Below are 22,435 nucleotides of genomic sequence, written 5' to 3' on the forward strand. Positions count from 1 at the left end.
TCATACTTTATGGTAGAGCGAAACAGCGCGGTCCATGTGGATGCCTTTCTCCTCATAGTAACAGGCAGCCTCCATCATATCCTCAGGGTTGCTAAGCAGAGCCAAGTTCATTAATTGGTCGTCAAGTCCATTTTCCTGTTCAGCAAAAACATGTAACATGAGTTAAGAATTCTGTAAAATAACATTACAGTGCTGAGAAATGACGGGATTTAACTCACCTTACAAAGTCGGATGGCGTTGTTATAGGCTTGTGCTCGTGTGTAGAAGTGGACCGCTTGTTTGATGTCATCGTGACTTTCGTAGTGCCTGGCCAGGTGGTAGGACGCTGCCCTGTCACCTGTATCGATGGCTATTTCACATGCCTGTTAAACAAACTCATTTAAGGAAAGCTAAAACTACAACAAAATGTAACACAATTTTCAATTTGTAGGGGCAAACTTCAATTCTGTATGACCTTCATGTGAAAGGCAGTTGCTCAAAGTATTTAAAGTATGCAAATGCTGGATTTCATCAGCCTTCTGAATAATGGAGAGGACAATGTTTAAAAACAAAAACAAAATCACACCGCTTACAAGCACAGCCATTTTGTGATGTCAGTTATACCCACGCAAATACACTCTGATGAACACAGGTGCATATGATAACGGGTATTATTGACATCACAGTAAAGGGCGGGCAATCTGGGATACTCGCATTTGATTGGCTTAAATGGTACTGGCAATGATAAAATGGCTGCCAACACTTACAATGGCCACGTCTTGGGAATACTGATTTTTATTACAGGTGCACGAAAATAAGAATTATGACGTCATCGCAATAAATCTGATAACAATATTAATAGGCCCGATAATATACAGTGGGGAGAACAAGTATTTAATACACTGCAGATTTTGCTGGTTTTCCCACATGCAAGCCATGTAAAGGTCTGTAATTTGTATCATAAGTTCTCTTCAACTGTGATGGACGGAATCTAATACAAAAATCCAGAAAATCACATTGTATAATTTTTAAATAATACATTTGTATTTAACTGCATGAAATAAGTATTTGATACATTACCAACTAGTAAATATTTCGGCTCTTAGTTCTTTTTTCAGAACCCCTCCTGTTCTCCATTCATTACCGGAAGTAACTGCACCTGTTTGAACTTGTTACCTGTATAAAAGACACCTGTTCACATGCTCAAACAAACAAACTCCAACCTCTCTACAATGGCCAAGACCAAAGAGCTGTGTAAGGACATCAGGGATAAAATAATAGACCTGCACAAGGCTGGGATGGTGTACAGGAAAATAAGCAAGCAGCTTGGTGAGAAGGTAACAACTGTTGGAGCGATTATTAGAAAATGGAAGAAGTTCAAGTTGACGGTCAATCTGCCTCTTTCTGGGGCTCCATGCAAGATCCCACCTCGTGGGGCATCACTGATCATGAGGAAGGTGAGGGATCAGCCCAGAACTACACGGCAGGACCTGGTCAATGACCTGAAGAGAGCTGGAACCACAGTCTCGAGGAAAACCATCGGAAACCCATTACGCCGTCATGGATTAAAATCCTACAGCGCACGCAAGGTCCCGCTGCTGAAGCCAGTGCATGTCCAGACATGTCTGAAGTTTGCCACTGACCATCTGGATGATCCAGAGGAGCAATGGGAGAAGGTCATGTGGTCGGATGAGACCAAAATTGAATTTTTTTGGTCTAAACTCGGCTCGTCGTGTTTGGAGGAAAAAGAAGGATGAGTACAACCCCAAGAACACCATCCCAACCGTGAAATATGGAGGAGGAAACATCATTTTTTGGGGCTACTTCTCTGCCAAGGGTACAGGACGACTGCACCGTAGTGAGGGGAGGATGGATGGGGCTATGTATCGCCAGATCTTGGCTGACAACCTCCTTCCTTCAGTGAGAGCCCTGAAGATGGGTCGTGGCTGGGTCCTCCAGCATGACAACGACCCAAAGCACACAGCCAAGGCAACTAACGAGTGGCTCCGTAAGAAGCATCTTAAGGTCCTGGAGTGGCCTAGCCAGTCACCAGATCTGAACCCGATAGAAAATCTATGGAGGGAGCTGAAAGTCCATGTTGCCCGGCAGCAGCCCCGAAACCTGAAGGCTCTGGAGAAGATCTGCATGGAGGAGTGGGCCAAAATCCCTGCTGCAATGTGTGCAAACCTTGTCAAGGACTACAGGAAACGTTTGGTATCTGTAATAGCAAACAAAGGTTTCTGTACCAAATATTAAAATTGATTTTTGTGATGTATCAAATACTTATTTCATGCAATTAAATGCAAATTTATTATTTAAAAATCATACAACGTGATTTTCTGTTTTTTTGTATTAGATTCCATCCCTCACAGTTGAAGAGAACTTATGATACAAATTAAGGACCTCTACATGCTTTGCAAGTGGGAAAACCAGCAAAATCGGCAGTGTATCAAATACTTGTTCTCCCCACTGTATAATATTTTTGGCATGGTGCCGGGATTGGGATATGTGTGTTTGTTCGCTCTCCTGTTTTGCCAGTACAATGTATCAGTGACTGTGTGGTTTAGGAAGAGGGAGTTTTGCCACAAATCAAGCACTCCCTTTCTGTGATATAACGCTCAAGCGACAGCAGTGTGCAGCACGTAAACAACAAGCATGGCGTCGGTAGTGGTAAGTTGTCAGTGGAAAACCGACAAGTAAAACTATTCTTGTCTTTGTTTTGTTCATTATAATAATGTTCATGTCATCATGAAATTATTATTACATTACATTAATTATAACATTACATATATATATATATATATATATATAATATTATTATTACATATATATGTATTACATTATATGTACACATTTAATTTGTATACATTATGAATTACAGGAATTATTATTAATATGATGTTATTATTCTGATTTTTATTTATAATTTATTGGGGCTGTCAAAATAATCGCGTTAACGGGTGTTAATTATTATTTTTAATTAATCACGTTAAAATATTTGACGCAATTAACGCACATGCCCCGCTCAAACAGATTAAAATGACAGCAGTGTAATGTCCGCTTGTTACTTGTTTTTTGTGTTTGGCGCCCTCTGCTGGCGCTGGGTCCAAATGATTTTATGGGTTTAAGTACAATGAGTGAGCATGGTGTAATTATTCATCAACAATGGCGAGCTACTAGTTTATTTTTTGATTGAAAATTTTACAAATTTTAATAAAACGAAAACATTGAGAGGGGTTTTAATATCAAATTTATTTAAATTGTACTAACATTTATCTTTTAAGAACTACAAGTCTTTCTATCCATGGATCGCTTTAAGAGAATGTTAATAATGTTAATGCCATCTTGTTGATTTATTGTTATAATAAACAAATACAGTACTTATGTACCATTTGTTGAATGTATATATCCGTCTTGTGTATTATCTTTCCATTCCAACAATAATTTACATAAAAATATGGCATATTATTTAGATGGTTTGAATTGCGATTAATTACGATTAATTAATTTTTAAGCTGTAATTAACTCGATTAAAAATTTTAATCGTTTGACAGCCATATAATTTATTTGTTTTGCTATGTGTAATTGCCATTTGTAATAGTACCAGCAGTATTTATTAAGGATTTAGTGTAGGTTTTCGGGCTGTAGAACAAATTAATGGAATTATAATGTATTCTTATGGGAAAATCCTGCTCGACATACAACCATTTCAACTTACAAACAAGAATTAACTTCATATGTAGAGGTACCTCTGTATATTGAGATACCTGTTCATTATTTATGACCTACAAGTAGGCAAATGGGCTAATTACCTCATCAGTTGCCACTAATGGTGATAGATGTACAATCCATTTGAACTGGGAAGGCTATATCGCCGTCAATGGCAGCCAATTTAATTGAAACAAATTTGTGATTGCATTTGAGTTGGAGTTCATACAATTGTGCCATGTCTATACACATTTAGCATAATGGCAACACTCCCATACTACTTACGCTACTGTATAAGCGAATGTGTCACCTTCTGAATGTTCCCCATATAGCAGTGAACTCGAACCAGGGAGAGGTAATCCTGAGCTGACTCATAGAAGTCCAAAGCTGAATCCATTTCTGACTGGCTCTCCAGATACTGGGCCCACCACTTGTAGAGGTTCCTGTGTTGATACATTTTATTATATGCAAAACGTACATTCTGTAAATAGGAGCAATTATCTCTGAATGCTCTGTGAACGTACTTGTCTTTCATTCTATTAACATAGACCTCCAAAGTTGTTGGATCATCCTGAAGCATTCTGGGCACATCCACTCGGTGGGTTTCGGATTTTTCATAACTGGAGGAATGATTGGACAAATTCGGAAGTTAACCCAAAAAACGCAAATTTTGGTGCTTAAAAACATATCTTACTTAGCCAGAGCCAAGCTCTTGTCCCCCATGGATTCCAGATAGCGTGCATAATTGTAGTAGGTGGTGCGGAGGTGGATGCGATCATGATTCTCAGCAATTTCCAGCGCCTTCTCACATTGGCCAGCCGCCTGATAGAGATTGTTGAGAAGGTCATAGCGTTGACAGCTCTTGTACAACTTTTCAGCATCCTCCTGTTAGAGGACAGGAAGGGAAAGACAACATCCAGGTGTTATAGGAGCATGAGCATAACGAGAAAACTAGGAATATGTATCAAATAGCTTTAATTTGTATTTTACCAGCATGCCAAGCTGAATGGCCAGTGCTGCTATGTGGGCCTCTGGCTCGGGCTCTGCTTCGGCCTCCTTTAGAGCTTTTGCTGCTCTGGCATTTCCCATATTGCCAAGACACACTCGGGCCACATCCAGTCGGCGGGTTTTCACACACATGCGCGCCATGTTTTCCCAAACAGCTTTGCTGGTGAGGAGAAAAAAGGCAAGAACAAATAACTATTTTTAAATCATTCCCACATTTTTGTTTATTCATTTGGAATGCATGTATAAACCGCAAAAATGTGAGTGTGGGGTTGTTAATTCAGTTCTTTCAGGTCTTTTGGGTGTTGTCAGGTTCAAAAATAGACCCTTAGGTAGACATTTGTAAAATTACCCAAAAATAAGGAGAGAAGACACTCAGTTTTCTTGGCCAAGGAGAGCAAAGAGGGACTAGACAGAGGAATGCGAGATTACGCTGTATAGTCACCAAAATTGATCTAAGGAAAAAACCCTCTTTGCTCTTTTTATTAGGGGTTTGTCCTAACACAGAAGGGTGCCGCCCTGAAGGGAGGGGGAAAGCAAGCTGGAGACACCCATGTGATTTTGGTTGGCTATGTGTGAGCATGTAGGTGGAACTAACTAAATACACGTGTGTAAGCAAAGGCACAGGTAAAAAATGGTCAGAATGACCCAGACACTTCAGTTATGCAACGCTGCGGCCATGGAAGATGTCCTCAAATGGAAAACTGTCCTCGAAGGTCTAGACGAAAGTCCAGACGCCAGGTGCTGAAGATGTCCCGGAAGGTCTAGTTACGCAATGATGGCCATGAAGCAAGGCAGTTGTCATCCCGACCCTCTTTACTCTTTGTAACACTTAAACATTATACTACAACCTAGTATAGCAAGCAATAATCATTTACTGGTTATATCAATAAGAAAAAAATATGACAATATGTATTATGTATGGTATATATGAGCACAAGCAAATATTCAATCAATCAAGCAAATATTCAATCAATCAACCCTCGATAATTACCTCAACAGGTGTGATATGCAAAACTGATCTCAGTTTTCCTCTATTATGTCAAGTTACTTCTACTTTTACATTACCTACTTACTAGGGAGGTCCCGATCCGACCACGTGATCAGAAATCGTGCCGATCGCGCCATTTTTCAGAAGATCAGAATCGGGTGAAAAGGATCTGCTTTTTAACTCATTCACTCCCAGCCATTTTCACAGGTGCAAGCCCCTTCGCTCCCCCCCATTTTACTTGATTTTGACTGATTTTGCATGGCCCACAGAAAATTCTGTTCTATTGCTATATAAACATAGATCCCACCAAAAGAAAGATAAGACTCTCTTCTTTCAGCACGAAAAAAAAGTAAGTTCATATATTTTTCCATTCTTTAGAAATCAGCATTAGAAAATAGCTTGGTTTGAGCAATTTTCCAATTTCTGATGAAAAAACAATTGAGAAATTGAGCTTTGTGTGAAAGCATACATTTCAAGCATAACTTTGACTTTAACACAGCTATTTTTTGCTTTAGTTACATCCCAAACATCTAAATAATGTTTTCCTTTTACAAAATAACATTAACAACGAGATAAATAGAGCTTTTGATAGCAAAGTAACTATTTATTTACACATAACTAACTGCGAGATGACAATGTTGTGGCCGCGACAGCCGGGTAAACTTTTCCCTCATCACCGCCTGTCTCATAAAGATGGGATTTTTTTGAGTCTCTGCAGGGTCCGCTCGGCAAGCAGCACGGATTCAATGGCATCGTCCGATGCACTGGTGGTCCCGGTCGTTCTGCTCGGTCGTCCAGCGCCTGGCATCCCGGGCGTCCTCTAGGTTGTTCTGATCGGTCGTCCGCTGCCTGGCATCCTGGATGCCATTCGGTCGTCTTCCGCCGGCGCCCCGGCCGTGCGGCCCGGCCGTTCGTTGCCGTTGCATCGGGTTGCAGGTCTTACCAAATGCGCTACTGCTCTCTAGTGGCCAGCTTTATTACTTTAAAATGGATTTTCAGCTTTGTGCTTTGGAGCTAAATTGAATCAGAACCCAGAGATGTCTCTTGTAAAAAAAATCTTTAAAAACATAAAAGACGAATCAATACGTCTTTGGGACACTGAAAAAAATAAAAAATAGAACGTATTTAGATGTTTTTGGGAGTAAATGAGTTAATTGGAAAAATATTTTTGTTTCTGTTTAATGCTCGTACAGCGCCACATCCTCCGTGCTAAGCAGTAGGGCCAAACTGTCCAGTGCAGGTTGCGTTTGGTACTTAAAAGTTAACGATGGTAGGTAACTAAAATCAAGAGCACAAATGTGTCAATCATCATTAAATTTGCAGCCCAGTCATAAGTGTGCTGTGGCAACTCAGTGTGTAAGCGTTAGGCATTGAATGGACTCACTCAATTAAGCAATGAAGAAAGACAACAATTTTTCTTGTTATTCTTGTTTAAAAATAATTCACGTAATGAAGGCGGCACAGGGGGATAGTAACATTTTTGGAACTTTTGTTCAAACCCTAATCGGATCGGGACTCTGTTTTAGCAGATTATGAAAATCAAGTGACTCTGACTCTGACTGTGTTTAGGACATTCCTACTACTTACTCTCTTGTTACTACAACCACACAACTAGCCATAACATTTGTTTAAAGCAAATGGCAGTCATGCCTTTTTCTTTTATATGATTCATTGCACGTCATTTTTTTTTTTTTATTATTAAGATGGCACATTACATTTAGTGTTTTTTTCCTCTAAGAAACAGACATCCTATAGTTCAAAAACTTGACGTGATTGCAAAAATCAGTTGTGGATTAGCTGTAAAACCGCTGTCAGATTTAAAACAACAAAAAATTGTCTCTTATTTACCCCAGCCAGTAGTCTGTGTGTTTGTGTTCAACATAACTCAAGAATGAATGAAGGGATTATTATCAAACTTGCAGATGTTTTTAATACGAAATGGTGATTAAATTTTACAGTAATGAGGTCAAAGGTCACAGACATCAGAAACAGAATTTTGCGAGAACTTGATAACCTATTTAACTCAAATTTCCTAGGTAGGTGATATGATGAGAAGAGAAATGAATGCTTTCTCAACATAACAAAATTAAATTGCTACTGGATCGTAGAGCCAAGGAAGAGAGTCCATCTTCCATCTTTGGAAATGTGTAGTTTATTTTGTTGCCGATGTTAGGGTCCCCAACTGCAGAAACAAGGTTTTACCTCAAAGCAGAAAACAACGGAGGGAGGCGTTCAAGGGTTTATTCAATACAAACAAAAATACACGCATTTGCGGAAAAGGGGGAATAACACAATGGGTTTGTGACAGTAGGTCGACGTGGATCAATAATACCACCCTAAGCGGTAGGCAGAGAGCCGATAAGACAATGAAACAAATACACTCAAATACCAGCACAATGTAGGAGATTTCAAAACAAGGGTGGCAGATGAACAAGCTAGCAAAATTCGAGAGTACAAGGTGTCGAATGGCGCCCAGCAAGTTAATATCTCGGCACCCTTCTCTTGGATCGCCTAGGCTGGATGAGCTTAAATGGCGTACCGCAAGCAACACGTCACTTCCGCTCATTAATATTTATGACATTAGCTACTGTTGCTAAGGAGGGACACGCCACCGTTTGTCCCTAATAGGAAATGAATGGAAATCGTGTACGAAGGAGATGTTTACAGTGCTAAACCTACCAATTCGCTCCGAAAATTATGTCCCCGGTGCCAAATTCACTGGCAAAGATGTGGAAGAACATAAAAATGTTCAGTTAAAGAGATGGCTTGAGTGTCGAAGGCTGAAAAAGAAGAAAAAACGAGCCGACCTAAGCATAGGCTTAGCTTATTTATCTACGCGACTGACAATGACATTCTCCTGTTTCAACAAGCTATCCTTTACCATCAGCCCTGTCTTTCTTATATATCCTCTGGTTGTCCTACGTCTCTGACCGTTCTTGGGGATAATTTAGTTAGCTTTGTGTAGCGATCGCAAATGCTACTCAGTGACAGCCAACAACTATTTTCATTGATAACAAATCTTAATTCTATAATTTATTTACACTTCCCCCTTACTAAAGTTGTTTATATATATATATACATATATATATATATATACATACATATATATATATATATACATATATATATATATATAAACGGTAACAGTGGCAGTCAGATACCATTGTAATTCTTTTCAGGTCATTCAATGTCAGACAGAAGCAGTACGGCACAACGTTACACTAAAAAATAAGTTAAAAATATAAAAATGGCTTACGTCTTTGTCCTCTGAAAGACCATGCCAACCCAACAAAATGTTTACTGCATATGAAATGTGAATGGATTCACCGAGCTGGTGTTAAAAGTCTGCGCAAGTTGATTCGGTCTTCAAATTTTTTCCTCCCGAGTTTTTGGTTTCCGGAAACGTATGAAGAAAACATCCTTCATATTTTGTAATGTCTAGAGTCGTTTCTACAAGTTCCAAAAAAGCAATGTGTGATCGGCATGTTCGTTTTTGAAAGATTACCGGAGAAAAGTACCACAAATTACGTTGTTTCTATGCGAGGACGTGTCTATAATGTCCCACATCGGCTTTACTTCCGCTTTACGATGCGTCATGGGCTAAAATAGCATGTGTGCGGTACGCCACTGGCTGCTGTTACGACGTCGGGAATGCTCCCACAACCGGCTCTGTAACAAAACACGATTTGACCAACATTGTGACAGCCGATGCCGATCAAAAATGACTTAATGTCCTGGTTATAAAATCGTGCCAGCAGCCCGCCCCGCACATAGAACGCCAGTGGGCAACACGGGACAAGTCTGAGAAAGTGTCTAACCCGCATCATTCCCGGGATATCTCTACATGCGTGCAAGAAATGACGCGAGAAAATCCTGTGTCACCTTACACAGGAGTGCTTCTGAAATTGTGTATGTTGTTTGCAATGTTGAAGAACTGCATTGACCCCACCCCCTTTCTCGTGTAGCTACTAAATAATTACACAAACCAATAATAGGCATAAGTAGAGAATAAATACAGAATGTGTGCAGAATAACTATTGTACATTAGTATCGTCCCTTGTTTTTCAAACTTTTTGATTTAAATCTACAGTCTGAAGTTACTTTGGGACTGCTTTAAGTTAATATTCAAGATTCCTTAGCCATCTGTTCCTTATTTGGCTCCCTCTGCACCCTCCTCATGGCTTTAGCAGATACAGATGTGTGCTGTTTATTAAAGTCGGGCAACAGGAAATAGTCCAAATCTTTAGGGGCCCATGTCGTATAAGGGGGTAAAGGAGTACAAGTAAATGAAAAGTATACAGTAAGGTGAGAGAGAAAATTCAAGTTTTCAACAGACTATGTTATAAATAGTCAGGTTTGGTATGGATGCCTAATAGCAATAAGAGAAAAGCTAGAAAATGTAGAGGAGCGGCAACATCTACAGAGCCAGAAAAGGAAAGACAAGAGAAGGAACAGGTCTACATTTGGCCCCTCTTCCCAGCCTCTTTTCCTCTCAGGAAACACATCCTGTTGCTGGCCGACCATGGTGGCCAACGTGTTTGTTGCACACAAGAGAGGACTTCAAGTGAACTCCCCCCTTCTCCTCCCAGGCTGCAGACAAAAGAATACACAACAGTGACGTCCAAGAGGGGAGTCTTTTTGGACATTTGAGTCACACCAAAACCTTGGCATGCGTGCACATTTAAAGTGACCGCAAAGGAGGGAGCTGACCGGTTTTGACTCGCTGCTAATGCACACTGATGTACTGCGACAAATCAACTCTGACCTAAAAGAATTTGCTGTGAGGGACTCCGAGAGGGGCTTCGTTAGAAGGAAGTAGAGGGAGGTGAGTTTATTCTGTTTGGAAGCAACGGAGAGACTCTCAGCAGCAGTGCAGCAACTCTATTTTTGAGGACTCCGCACACACAAATCAAGATTATTTGCAAAGGATCTGAGGAAGAACATCTAAAAGTCAAGCTGCAGCCATCTGGAGCCAGTGGAATGGACCTCGGTGTCTACTGGATTGATCCAAACATACCTACAGCACTGTCAGAAGAGGAAGGCTAAGGAGTTATCGACTAGCGGATGAGGATGAACGGAGATGTTCTTTAGCTAAATACTCAGACGACGCCCTCGCCTATTCTCCATTTGTGTAGTTTGCAAGCGATTCTCGCGGAGGAGCAGGTAGTGGTAGCTCGGAGGAGCCACGGGGCTCAGGGAGCGGGGGAGGAAGGGTGGCAGGCACCGGGTGTCACATGGCCGTGCAGAGGCTCGTGGCTGCAGCGGTGGCGGTCGCCCTGCTTTCTCTGGTACTTAACAATGTGGCGGCATTCACCCCGAGCTGGGTCCTGCAAGCCCTGGAAGATGGGCGGAAGAGGAGCGTAGGATTGTGGAAGATGTGTCCCACTGGAGGGGAGAGGGTTCAGGTGGCATTGAGGCAATGTGAAGCTTTGGGATGGGGCTCTGAGTATGCTGGCTATAAAGAATCCCGCAGCTCTGTAAAATGTAAGTATTACACAAAATATGCCAAACTGCTATTTTGTTGCGCCATTTTATTTTAATATTCAAACCTGGAAACACAGTGCATGTTAGGTTGATTGAAGAGTAAAATCGTCCATTAGTGTCAGTGCGATTTTTTATGTATATTGTTCGTTATTGTGTATTGAGAACTCCTGAGCGTCCTGTCACTTGCCCAAAATCAAATGGGCTCTATCTGACATACGATCATAAGAGGAGAAGCTGTGTGGAAAATGGATTGATGGATATCGAAACCTCAGAACATATTTTTAAAAAACTACTCAAACAATTCAATTCCCACTGGACTTATCCACCACAGGCCCAATTGACTTCATTTGGATCTTTGGAGCTTCCTCACAGAGGGCGCCATTCATGTATTTCGCCCAATTAAGCACCATTCACAAAAGTTCATTCAGGAATAAGTTTGGGAAACTGCATGTCCACTGCCAACTAAGTACAATGGGCAGCAGCACAGCGTGATAAAACAGTTACAACTGTTACAATGCAGTGCAGCAGACATCAAGTCACATATGCGCAATTTAAAATTAAGTTCCAAGTCTTGTCTTAAAGTCTTTCTTTTTTTTCTTCAAGTCATCTCATTAATGCAGTCTTTTCATTTCTGTCAAGTCAGAATTCCAGTGCAAGTTGCAAAAACACCTCATTTCCCAACTTTTTGTATTGCAGAGCCATGTTGGACAATATTTCAGTACAAGAAAAAAGCAGTATTCTTTTGCTCAAGTCAAGTCAATGGATGTTTAAATGTATAACATAATGCTCCCTCTGGTCCCTCCAGTGCAATTCGACATGATGCGAGCGTGCAACTTGATGGCGACCGTCGCCCTGACAGCCGGGCAACTAATCTTCCTGCTCGGGTTTATGGAGTTGCCCTTCATCACGCGAGAATCTCAATGGTGGGAGGAGGCAATCGCTGCTCTCTTTCAGCTAGCCAGTAAGTACCAATGCCTCATCAATTTACTAGCGTTAGAAAGCTGCATAATATCATCTAGTCATGAAAACCTTGAGGGATAATATACCGTAGGTTCAATAACAATGGATATGTAATACATTGGGAATTTGGCCAGAAATCTGCTCAAAAGAAATAAAGAGCCAATAATAAAATAATAAGTGGTGAGATAAGCAGTAAATATTATGCATTGATTTTTGTGGTCACAAACCATTTTATTTTCTTCATTTTCATTCTGGTTAATAAATAAATATCTGATAATAATGATATTCTTTTTTAATCAATTACCATAATTTTCGGACTATAAACCACTACTTTTTCCCCTCTTTTTGAATCATTTGGCTTATAGTCCAGTGTGGTTTATTTGGCGATTTATTTGGGTTAATAGGTAACACTTTATTTGACAGCGGCGTCATAAGACTGTCATAAAACCGTCATAATTATAACATGACACTGTCATGGGCATTGATGAATGCTTATGACAGATGTCATTCGGTGTCATCCGGCAAATTTTGTCACTAACTCCATTTATGTCCGACTCGGATCTTTTACATCCGTACAAAAGTGAGATAATTTGCCAGATTACGCTAAATCACATCGGTCATAAGCATTCATTAATGATCGTGACAGTGTCATGTCATAATTATGATGGTCTTATGACGCCGCTGTGTTACCAGTTAATATCTTTTGGTGTAAATAGAGATTGACCGATATGAGATTTTCAGGCCCTATACCGATTATTAGTAGTTAGAGAGGCTGATAATTGATTTTTGGAGCCGATATTAATTCGCAGTAAAAGTGTAAAAATTGGTTTTTAAAAAATTGAATAATGCAAACACTGAACTTTATTGAAATGCCTAAAATATGTTTATTGAATCACGCGAATAAAAAAAAAAATAGCTCCAGAAGTTCCTGAATTTTCTAGACTCAGAAACATCTCTTATAAAGTTGAATAAAAGGTTAAAAGTGTTGTTCCAAAAAAAAAAAACTTTTAAACATTTTACTGTCCCACCATGCTGCCGTCATAATGAGAATTATTTTTAAACAAGAATAACGTAGAAAAATGCTTATCTTTATTAAATGCTTCATTGAGTCCAGCCAAATCCGCTGAAAGCAGCCTCGCACACACACACAGACACACACACAATGTTGCCACAGCAATCCAGTGTTTAACAAGCTAAACAATGATTGACACATTTTATATCTTTGAAGGGAGCGCCGCCAAGCTTCTCTGGCAAGGTCAAAGCTTCAATGCCTGTCAATCATCGTTAACTTTAACCAAAAAAAAAAACTCAAAGTGCACAGCTGACCAAGAAAAGCAGCAGGAGGGAGAGTGAGGCTGTACAAGCATGAAGCACAAAATCATAATTTTTTTTTTTTTCCCCATTAAAAAAAGGCCAATACCGATTTCTGTAAAATTTCCAAATATCGGCCCGATATATCAGTCTATCTCTAATGTAAATATCCCATAAAACAATGAGGACAGCTGCAGTTTATAGTCCAGTGCGGCTTATCTATGAGTAAATGCCATTTTTGTGTCAAATTTCGTAGGTGGCAGCCTATAGTCAGTTGCGCCTTATAGTCAGAAATTTACAGTATAGCCAGACTTTATTTCTTATTAACTGAATGTGATCTTAATTTTAAAAGGGCTTTACCTTAATATCGAACGAGAGGAGTACTCTGAGAAAGCAGACCCCCACCTAAGCAGCCAAATTCAAAGCATCACCATAGCTCTGACCTCTCTCACCTTTGACCCTTTCTATTCTCATCATATAATCTATCCTGAGTTAAATATGTTAATCTATTACAGGTTATCACAAAATTTGACTTTATGGCCCCAAAATAAAACAAAAAAATCACTTCTTCCAGTACATATTACAATCATATATAGCAAGTTTTTTAATAATCCCTTTACTCCTTCTTGAGCTTTCTTGAACACAAACAAAGAAAACAGACAAACAGACATACGGAACTGAATACATATTGTAACCTCTGCCTTTTGTAGGTTTCACCTACTGGCAGTGGTAATGAATAGAACTGACGTCATAGGCGACCCCAAACATAGCCACAAAGCCAGTTGGGATAGTCCCCATACCCAACCCAACCTTGAACGTTGAGTGTCAGAAAATGGATGGAAGTCTTGGGACACCCACAGGAACTAAAAATGGAACATGTGACGTATTCCCCCCTTTGAATAAGAACTTCCAGTTCTTCCAGACTAAACTCCTTAAGTGTGACGTTATGAACCTTGTAACCTTGGACCTTAGCACAGGCATGGGAATGGCCTCCCCCAAATTTCCCATAAAGTCAGAAGCTTATAACTGTCGTAAAAAATAAAAAAAAAACAACAACAAAAAACATTCCTGACACACTATTGACTGGTAAATGGTAATGGTCATTTAAAGTCCTAAGTCTTTTGTCCCCGCACTGTATAGTGTACTCAGTCACTTGGCTCTGTATCAGTCTAAGGTCTGCTCTGGATCTATATTTAGTCTTCGCCCAGAACCCATGAGCCAGAGCTACAGCGAGCCAGGGAGCGACTGCTGGGCGCCAGGATATCCCTGCTCAGGACGAGGAAATGTCTGTGACTACCTGTTATGCAAACCCCCGAGATGAAGAAGGAAAAAGCCGAGAGGGGGAATGCACGGGAAAGATACTTTCGACAGGGACTGTGTGTCTGTGTTGCATGTGTTTATGTGTGCACTGCCTGGAGATATGAAGGTTTCTTTTTGACTGTGTGTTGCAGGAGTTTTTTTAAGGTATATACAGTAAGTGGGAACTGTTTGTCTCTCTTAACAAACTCCCCAACTGACAGGGAGACAACTACCCAGTATTGCTAGGGCATGCGAAATGAACCCCCCCACGTCCCAACTGGCACTAACCCAGCAGACACACACACACTTTTCCTTTGGGTGGCATCTTTGCTCTATTTTTTTAGTATGTTAGTGATAGGGCTGCAACTAACGATTATATTTATAATTGATTAATCGGACGACTAATTAAATGATTAATCGATTAATCGGATAAATGTCACTATTTTTCAATTACCTTAACGTTGACGTTGTCATAGGCATGTTGTAAGTAGCAATGAAGACAAAATGGATGACAGTTTTCTTCAAAACTAATATTTTATTACAGCTTCCTGACTTAACTGTAGTCTACATCGGTAATGTTTCAATTACATAAACATTTTTTAAAGCTTTTAATAAAGATTGTAAGTATAAAACAAAATAAAGGAATTTCCCAATACAAAGTACACAAATCAGACAAAAGTCCTGTTCATTTAAATGAAAAAAAAAAATGCTGCTGATGGACTTTTTTTTTCCTGTGGGCAAAGCACTGATATAAATTGTGTCAATGACTCACTAATTTTCTTTAAACACACAAAACAACAAAATCGAATATGGAGGAAGCTGACTGTAATGAATGTTTTCTTTATCAAACAGTTGTTCATAAATACAATCCAAAAGCAATTTCAGGATTACAGTTACAGTTTGAATGGGAGTTTGTGACTTTTAGCTGTTATATGATTGGGATTATGTGTGTGGTTTCTTTAAAAAAGAAAGGAGACAACTTTACTATCGAACAATAACTCAAGTACTATTATTGCTTCTCCAAAACACAACACAAACGGACACTGAAGATACTGATTAGCATAATCGCTAACTAGCTTAGCGCTCCGTGCTAAGTAGTGATGTCTCATCAACAGTTAACAAACAATACATTTGGCTTCATTTACTCACCTCTGATGGAGGCACAGTGGATCCAACAACACACACGACTCAAGACATTCTAACTCTAGCGTAAATATATTGATTCAGCAACTACACCTGACTGTAGCAGTGAACTCTCTCTCTCTTGCACTAAACAGTGGCGCGCGCGAAGCCTCACTTTACACACAAACATGGACCCGAACATGACTGCTCATAGCTGCTGGCAAAAATCGATAATCAAATTTGGTGGCAACAATCCATTGACTTTCCCAACGAACAATTTAAAGGTGTAAGCAAAAAAAAAATAATAATAATAACGGAAGTGGGAGTAATTTCCACTAGAGATTCCATGTGAAGGTGCCCCCTAACGGCTCGCGCCCAGATGCCGCGAATTTGCAGCTCAACTTGTAGTCACTGCCTACCGAACATTTTTCCCGATGATAGTTATAACTGGAGGACCATGATTAGGGAGTTGACAGTACCAGCTACTAGCAATTGTAAATTTGCATCTCAATTCAATCTGGATAAAACACATCCAACATTCGCTATCTAGCATGTGGTTTTATGACGACTGTCAAGGATGGTCAATGAGACCATCTTCATGAAAGATGACAATAGAGTTGAACTAGCACACACCTATTTCCTATCTAAATTTAGAATGGCTTCCTGAAAAAAAATATCTTCCAAGGTCACTGTCTGATCATATATGGTCAGCAAAGCAGCCTGAGGCTGACATTGTAAGTGAAGCAAAGAATGCAAAGTAATCTTAGCGTGGCTGAAAATTTTATGCTTCCAGCTCTGTGGGAAAACAATGTGGTAGGACCTTTGGGATGAGCAAGAATGTAGACTAGGAGCCAGGCTACGTCACACAACATTAAGTTACCTCTGAACTCAGAAGCTAAAACTGGATTTTATTTTTATTTTTTTCAGTGTGGATGAAACTATACTACTATATTTTCACACACTTTTAGATGAACATTTTTGTAGGATTTTGTTGTAAAACAAACAAAAGATTGCAGAGAAGATTTCAAGATTCTCTGCGACCGATAACATCAAACTTCCAGTAAATGCACGCGCCATGAAGCAGGGTGTGGAGTGGTTGGGAAGGAAGGATGGAAAGAGTAAGAAGGGGAAGGAAGTTGACAAGATAAGTGTGTGCCAAAAAGAAGTTCACACAGCCCGCCCAGGTTGCAACCTGAACAGGAGATTATTAATTTTCTTGGAAGAGGAGCCAGGCAGGTTAAACATCGAGCCACTAAGCAAACAGTGTGGAGTTGACATGCACTGATATGCAGGCACTATTATTCACATCCTCACTTCAAACAATGACAACCATCTCAGTGCAGAGGTAAAGTGGGGGAACTATAAATGAACTCCATGCTTTGATGCAGGAAATGGACTCATTCATATCCAGTATCTACATTTCCAGTGATTATTTTTGGAAACTTTTTGTAACTGGGACATTGAAATTGTGAAGTGTGCAGTGCTGATAAAATGACTGAATGGGTCCATCGTTTTTAAATAGTAAAAGTACAGGAAAGGTATTTGTTATGGAGGAATGCTGATGCAGTTCAAAGGATCAGCATGAAACTGAAGAACAACGAGCCTAAACAAAAGTTTCTTAGATCATGAATTCTACGAAGAATCAAACGTATCAGGAAAACAAACACCTCGAAGCATTTTTCAGTGTATTATTCCAGGATATTTTTAGATCTTACCTATTTGCAAAGGCTTTAAGCGCCGGGTAAGCTTTAAAGGGATCCCCAGACTGAAAGACTAGTAGTTCTTAAAAGATAAACATTATTATGAGTTTAAATAATTTGATATTGAAACCCTTCTTGATGTTTTCGTTATTATACAATGTGTCAAATTAGTTTAACTACTCGTTCGCTATTGTTGTTGACGTCGGAGGGCGGTGAGGTCACAGAGTTACGCTGCCAGGCTTCCAGAGTATGACTCTTGTGACATAAACATGTCATCTGTTCAACCCTTTCAATTTGAACCCGAGAGGAACAAATATGAGAATGACAGCACTGTCGATGGTTCACAAAACAATCAATGGCAATACTTTATGTGTTTCTAATAACATATTTTCGTAAAAGAGAACAATTGTGGCTTATTAGAGCCAACAAGGGTTCCGTTTATAACAGTTTCCCCCCCAATTTTTCATATTATTAATGTGTATATGCTTGTTCTCAGACTGGTTTAAGTTAACTCACACAAATCTAAGAAAACTTTGCTTGTTCTTTGCTGTCAAAGATATTTCTTGTAACTTGTCAGTTTTTGCATCAAAGTACAGTGGTACCTCTACTTACGAACGTCTCTACATACAGAATTTTCAGATTACGACACGCCTCAACAGGAAAATATTGCCTGTGGTTACGAAAGAAATTTCAGGATATGAAAGGCAAAAATACAGAATGGCTGGTACTCGCAGCTCCCAGTTTACTGAACGTAACGCACTTATAGCTGCTCTGCCATTGGCTATTGTCTAGCATTCCTGGCATCCAACTGGCTAAAGGCTGAGTTATGCTTCTGCGGCAGACCTACGCCGTCAAGACAGGCCCGATTTACAAACCGTCACGTGTGGTGAGGTGACGCAAATGGACTGTGATTGGTCCGCTCAGACAGTTGTTTCCGGTCCAGCGTGAAATCACCGCCATTTACAAACATTCTTGGGCTACACTCAAAAATGGACCAAGCCGACAAAAGGATCATCGAAGAGGAGGCCCACAAATACGACCACCAGTACAATGTTTCGTCAAGGCATTATAAAGATTGCCAAATGGCAAGCAATTCATGGAAGGAGATTGCTGAAAATACATTGCTGGAGACAAGTATGTGTGTGTTTGGAAGTGAATGGCCACCCGAAAAACTGCAAGCTGTTTATAACTTTATGTCGTAGTTTTGGCTGGTGTACTTTATTATTTATTTTTTACATATGTTTTCTGTGAGTCTGTGACGTATTTACATTGAAACTTCAAGTACATGAAGAATAAAGCACATGTTTGGTGTCAAAAGAGTTGTTTTGATGTTTAATTTTCAACAACAGACAGTTTACACACTTGATACATCATCACTGATTTAGAGTGCCGAGGCACGCCATTTCATTTTGCCATGGCACAGTTCCGTGAGCTGAAGGAAAGAAAGCCATTTGGTTATTTCAAACAAATTTGTAATTGAAGTAATCGCTTTCTGAATGTAACGGTGCATTTGCTGTGCGTTGTCTGGTGCAATAGCAAGGGCTGTATACGCCGCAGTAGGTCAGCAAACCGGTCCGTTGACATGCGAAAGCAGCGAAAGAGCATTTCCGCATCGAGACGCAGTGGGGCAAACCAGTGTTGTAAATTCGCCGGTTCTAAACCTACACTGGTTTAGTCGTCGGACAGACCACCTCCGCGACAGTCTTCTGCGTTGCCTATGCCTCAACATTTGTATGATCACATTTGTTGCTCAATGTTGATGAGCTGAAGATCCACATCCAAGCGTTCCATGGCCATTGGCTTTTTTGTCTAACCGGAAGAAAACTACAGGAAGTCGACAAGAGTTCCCCAAAACCGTACAAACACAAAGCCACACCTCTCTAGTGGCTTTGGCGGTTGATTACAGAGCAACGCGTTCCCTTGCCGTAGAACTTTGAATGCTCATTGACGCCGTAGGGTCTGCATCGTCGCTACGCCGTCACCGCAACGCAGAAGCATAACTCAGCCTTTATAAGATGGACCTCTAATGTATGTAGAGCATCGTCTTCATTCACCCCTCGTGTTCTAACAGCATTACATGAGTATATTAACTTTTATTTTTCACTCTATCCTTGTTTTTTTTTTTTTACACTATGCACATATCTGATTTTGTGTATCTTGTGCAATAATCTAATTGTAACATGTATTTGTTACTTGTTTTGATGTATCTTTATGCACTACAAAAGATTTATGTCTGAATTTTGGGGGGCTTGGAACGGATTAGAGCATTTACATGGAAAATGCGTCTCTACTTACAGAATTTTCACGTTACGAAACTACTTCAAGAACCAATTAATTTTGTAAGTAGAGGTACCACTGTACTTCACTTGGTTTTCCATTAAAATTGTATTTTTTTAATGACTGGTTTTGAGTAAGATGATCTAGTTTACTTACCTGTTTTTCATGCCCTGTTTTTGTACTGTACAAAAAGTACAAAAGTAAAACTGACATGTTTAGGAAATATATTTCTTGCAAAAAATAAATAAATAAATAAAATCAGCACGCCATTTGCCTTCATAGGTGGAGAAACACAAATGTAACTTTAAAAAAAAAAATCTTGAAAGTCTAACAAACTCGTTACAGGTTAGCACAATTGGGAATTAGTAATTATAAGGGTGGAGGACATGCTTGGCATGCTAAGGAAATGTATTTCCTGCAAAAAAATGTTTTTAAAAATCAGCACGGGATTTGCCTTCATAGGACGAGAAACACAAATTTAACTTAAAAAAAATACAAATAAAAATCTTAAAAGTCCAACAAACTCGTTACAGCCTAGCACAGTTGGGAATTAGTAATTATAAGGGTGGAGGATTTCGGGAAATTAAAACAATGCCACGGAAAAAATAGCCATCAATGAGTAACCATGTACACCAATCACCAAAATATTTAGCCAGTGGAATGTTTGTAATTGTTTAAATGTTATCATGGGGTTTATTCATTTGAGATACTTTAGTCTCTTTCCTCCTGTGCAGGTTTTGTGCTGGTGATTGGACTCGTGACCTTCTACAGAATCGGGCCTAACACACGTCTAGCCTACTCCTGTTACATAGACATCGCTGCATGCCTGCTGGCTACCACGGCGGCGGCCATGCTCATCTGGAACATTTTACACCGCCGTGACGATTGTCTGACCCCACGAGTCATCATCATCAGTCGTTCGCTGACGTCCCCTTTCCACCCACGTCTGGACAATGATTATGTGGATTCACCATGTTGAGCGGGACGCTCACAACACTGCTAATTTGTCCACCCGGTTTTCGATAGTTCAACAACAGTTGGACCTTATATCCACCTGCATGTGTTCAATCTCATAATCCAGTACACATGGAAGTCACGTCACCAGGCAAATATTCCCTTTTGAGATGTCTGGTGGTAAAATACTGAACTAACTTTGGACCAGGACACTCTGTCAAGCCAAGCAGAAGATCAAGCTGGACCTTGATTGTTATATGTGCACTTATTCCAAACTTTTCTTGCATTTTTGCTATTGGAGTTGTGAAAGAATGGGTATACAAAGTAAATCATAATAACGGAATACCTCGTTTTTTACCCCATCATTTTGAAATATATCTAAATGTAATATTGATATTTCTTTCCTAGGTTAAAACATACTAAGCAATGTTTCTTTATGGGTCAATGCAATATTTTATAAAAACTTGCATTATACAAGTAAGATTAAAGCAACAGGAGGATGGTTACTCTATGCTTTAGGACTGCATGCACTTCTACATAAAAGCAGGGAACAGCTAAAATACATACTTTTTGCAATCCATGTAATCCATTTAGAAATCTGCTTGTTTGTGGTACATCCGAATACTAATTTAATATTAGTGAGCTGTATTAAAACGTAATGCTATCATTAACTCATTGGCTGCCATTGATGACAATAGCCCAACGCCGTCAATGGCACTGAATCATGATCACTCACTGACTAATGAGTTAAGGAGTAGCAATATTGGGGATTATTATATCATACATAAAAAAACAAGCCTCTGTGAATCTTCCACAGTTTCGAACATAGCGGGTAGATAAAAATAATATATCTAATTAATTCAATAAATTTGAAAGTCAATTGTTGTGGTTGTCTTGTTGTTTAATCATTCTATATAGCTTTTTCACATTGTATCTTTGCCTTTGACATCTATGCTCATTATTTAAAATCTGGGTTAAAATTAGGGATGGACTCGAAAAAAATAATCTATTAATCATATTTTAATGGCATAACAATATTTTTCTCCAAAAGCTAGTTTGTTTGTTTTTTAATTGAAAGGATTTTAGCAAGTGAATAAATCAAGTAGTATACTGTAATCTGTGAAAATGCAGATAATTTAACACCTTTAGACCTTAGCAGGCTGCAGAAGGACATGACGCGTTCACATCCCTAAACCAACAAATACACTGAATTTAGTTGCTATTACCACTTATGGGACATGATTGGATGAAACTTTACCCATCGATATCAAATCATGACAAACTTAAAAAAGGATAACGTAAAGTGCTCATTTCTCATTAAAAATAACCAATAAAAGCATGAAATAGTATCCCCGACCAAAAGATTTCATTTTGTTCTGGTGTTTGAGTAGAGTAAAAATCAGCGCAGATCTTTTTTTTTTTTTGCCCAGCAGAAACAATGTAGGTCTGAAGGGTTTAAGTTCAAAACAGTGGAAAAACAATTATTGAGGCAATTTTGGTTTCCAACATTTAATTGGCCTAAAGACAAAAAATAGCAAAGTTCACATCTTTACTCTTGTATTTGAGAAAACGAACCTTTACAAAAATTAATTGGGTGAATTATACAAAGACTAGCAAATTATAGTGTATATATTAGGGATGTCCC

At 39.4% G+C, this 22,435-nt stretch overlaps 2 protein-coding genes across 3 annotated transcripts in view; one reads left to right on the forward strand and one right to left on the reverse strand.

Annotated features, from left to right (window-relative positions):
• ift140 (intraflagellar transport 140 homolog (Chlamydomonas)) overlaps positions 1–22,435 on the reverse strand; it is a 47,052-nt gene that overhangs the window by 3,864 nt on the left and 20,753 nt on the right. For both annotated transcript variants that reach the window (XM_057826131.1, XM_057826132.1), the window contains 6 exons: positions 4,678–4,855; positions 4,382–4,572; positions 4,212–4,307; positions 3,998–4,130; positions 219–362; positions 7–135 (listed from right to left, as the gene is read on the reverse strand). In XM_057826131.1, coding sequence (XP_057682114.1) covers positions 7–135; positions 219–362; positions 3,998–4,130; positions 4,212–4,307; positions 4,382–4,572; positions 4,678–4,855 — 871 coding nt within the window. The remainder of the gene's footprint in view (positions 1–6; positions 136–218; positions 363–3,997; positions 4,131–4,211; positions 4,308–4,381; positions 4,573–4,677; positions 4,856–22,435) is intronic.
• On the forward strand, positions 9,917–21,675 carry tmem204 (transmembrane protein 204). Its single transcript, XM_057826134.1, has 3 exons — positions 9,917–11,167; positions 11,973–12,128; positions 20,571–21,675. Exons 1-3 carry the CDS (start codon positions 10,918–10,920, stop codon positions 20,813–20,815), a joined length of 651 nt encoding a protein of 216 aa, XP_057682117.1. The 5' UTR covers positions 9,917–10,917; the 3' UTR covers positions 20,816–21,675.

This window comes from Corythoichthys intestinalis, chromosome 21 (assembly GCF_030265065.1).
Source record: "Corythoichthys intestinalis isolate RoL2023-P3 chromosome 21, ASM3026506v1, whole genome shotgun sequence".
Classification (NCBI taxonomy): Eukaryota; Metazoa; Chordata; class Actinopteri; order Syngnathiformes; family Syngnathidae; genus Corythoichthys; species Corythoichthys intestinalis.

Bases quoted from the DNA above. Each gene is read 5' to 3' on its own strand.
- tmem204 (XM_057826134.1), top strand. From the start codon at position 10,918: ATGGCCGTGCAGAGGCTCGTGGCTGCAGCGGTGGCGGTCGCCCTGCTT. The intron at 11,168-11,972 runs GTAAGTATTACA...TGGTCCCTCCAG, and splicing joins ATCCCGCAGCTCTGTAAAAT to TGCAATTCGACATGATGCGA. The intron at 12,129-20,570 runs GTAAGTACCAAT...CCTCCTGTGCAG, and splicing joins TGCTCTCTTTCAGCTAGCCA to GTTTTGTGCTGGTGATTGGA.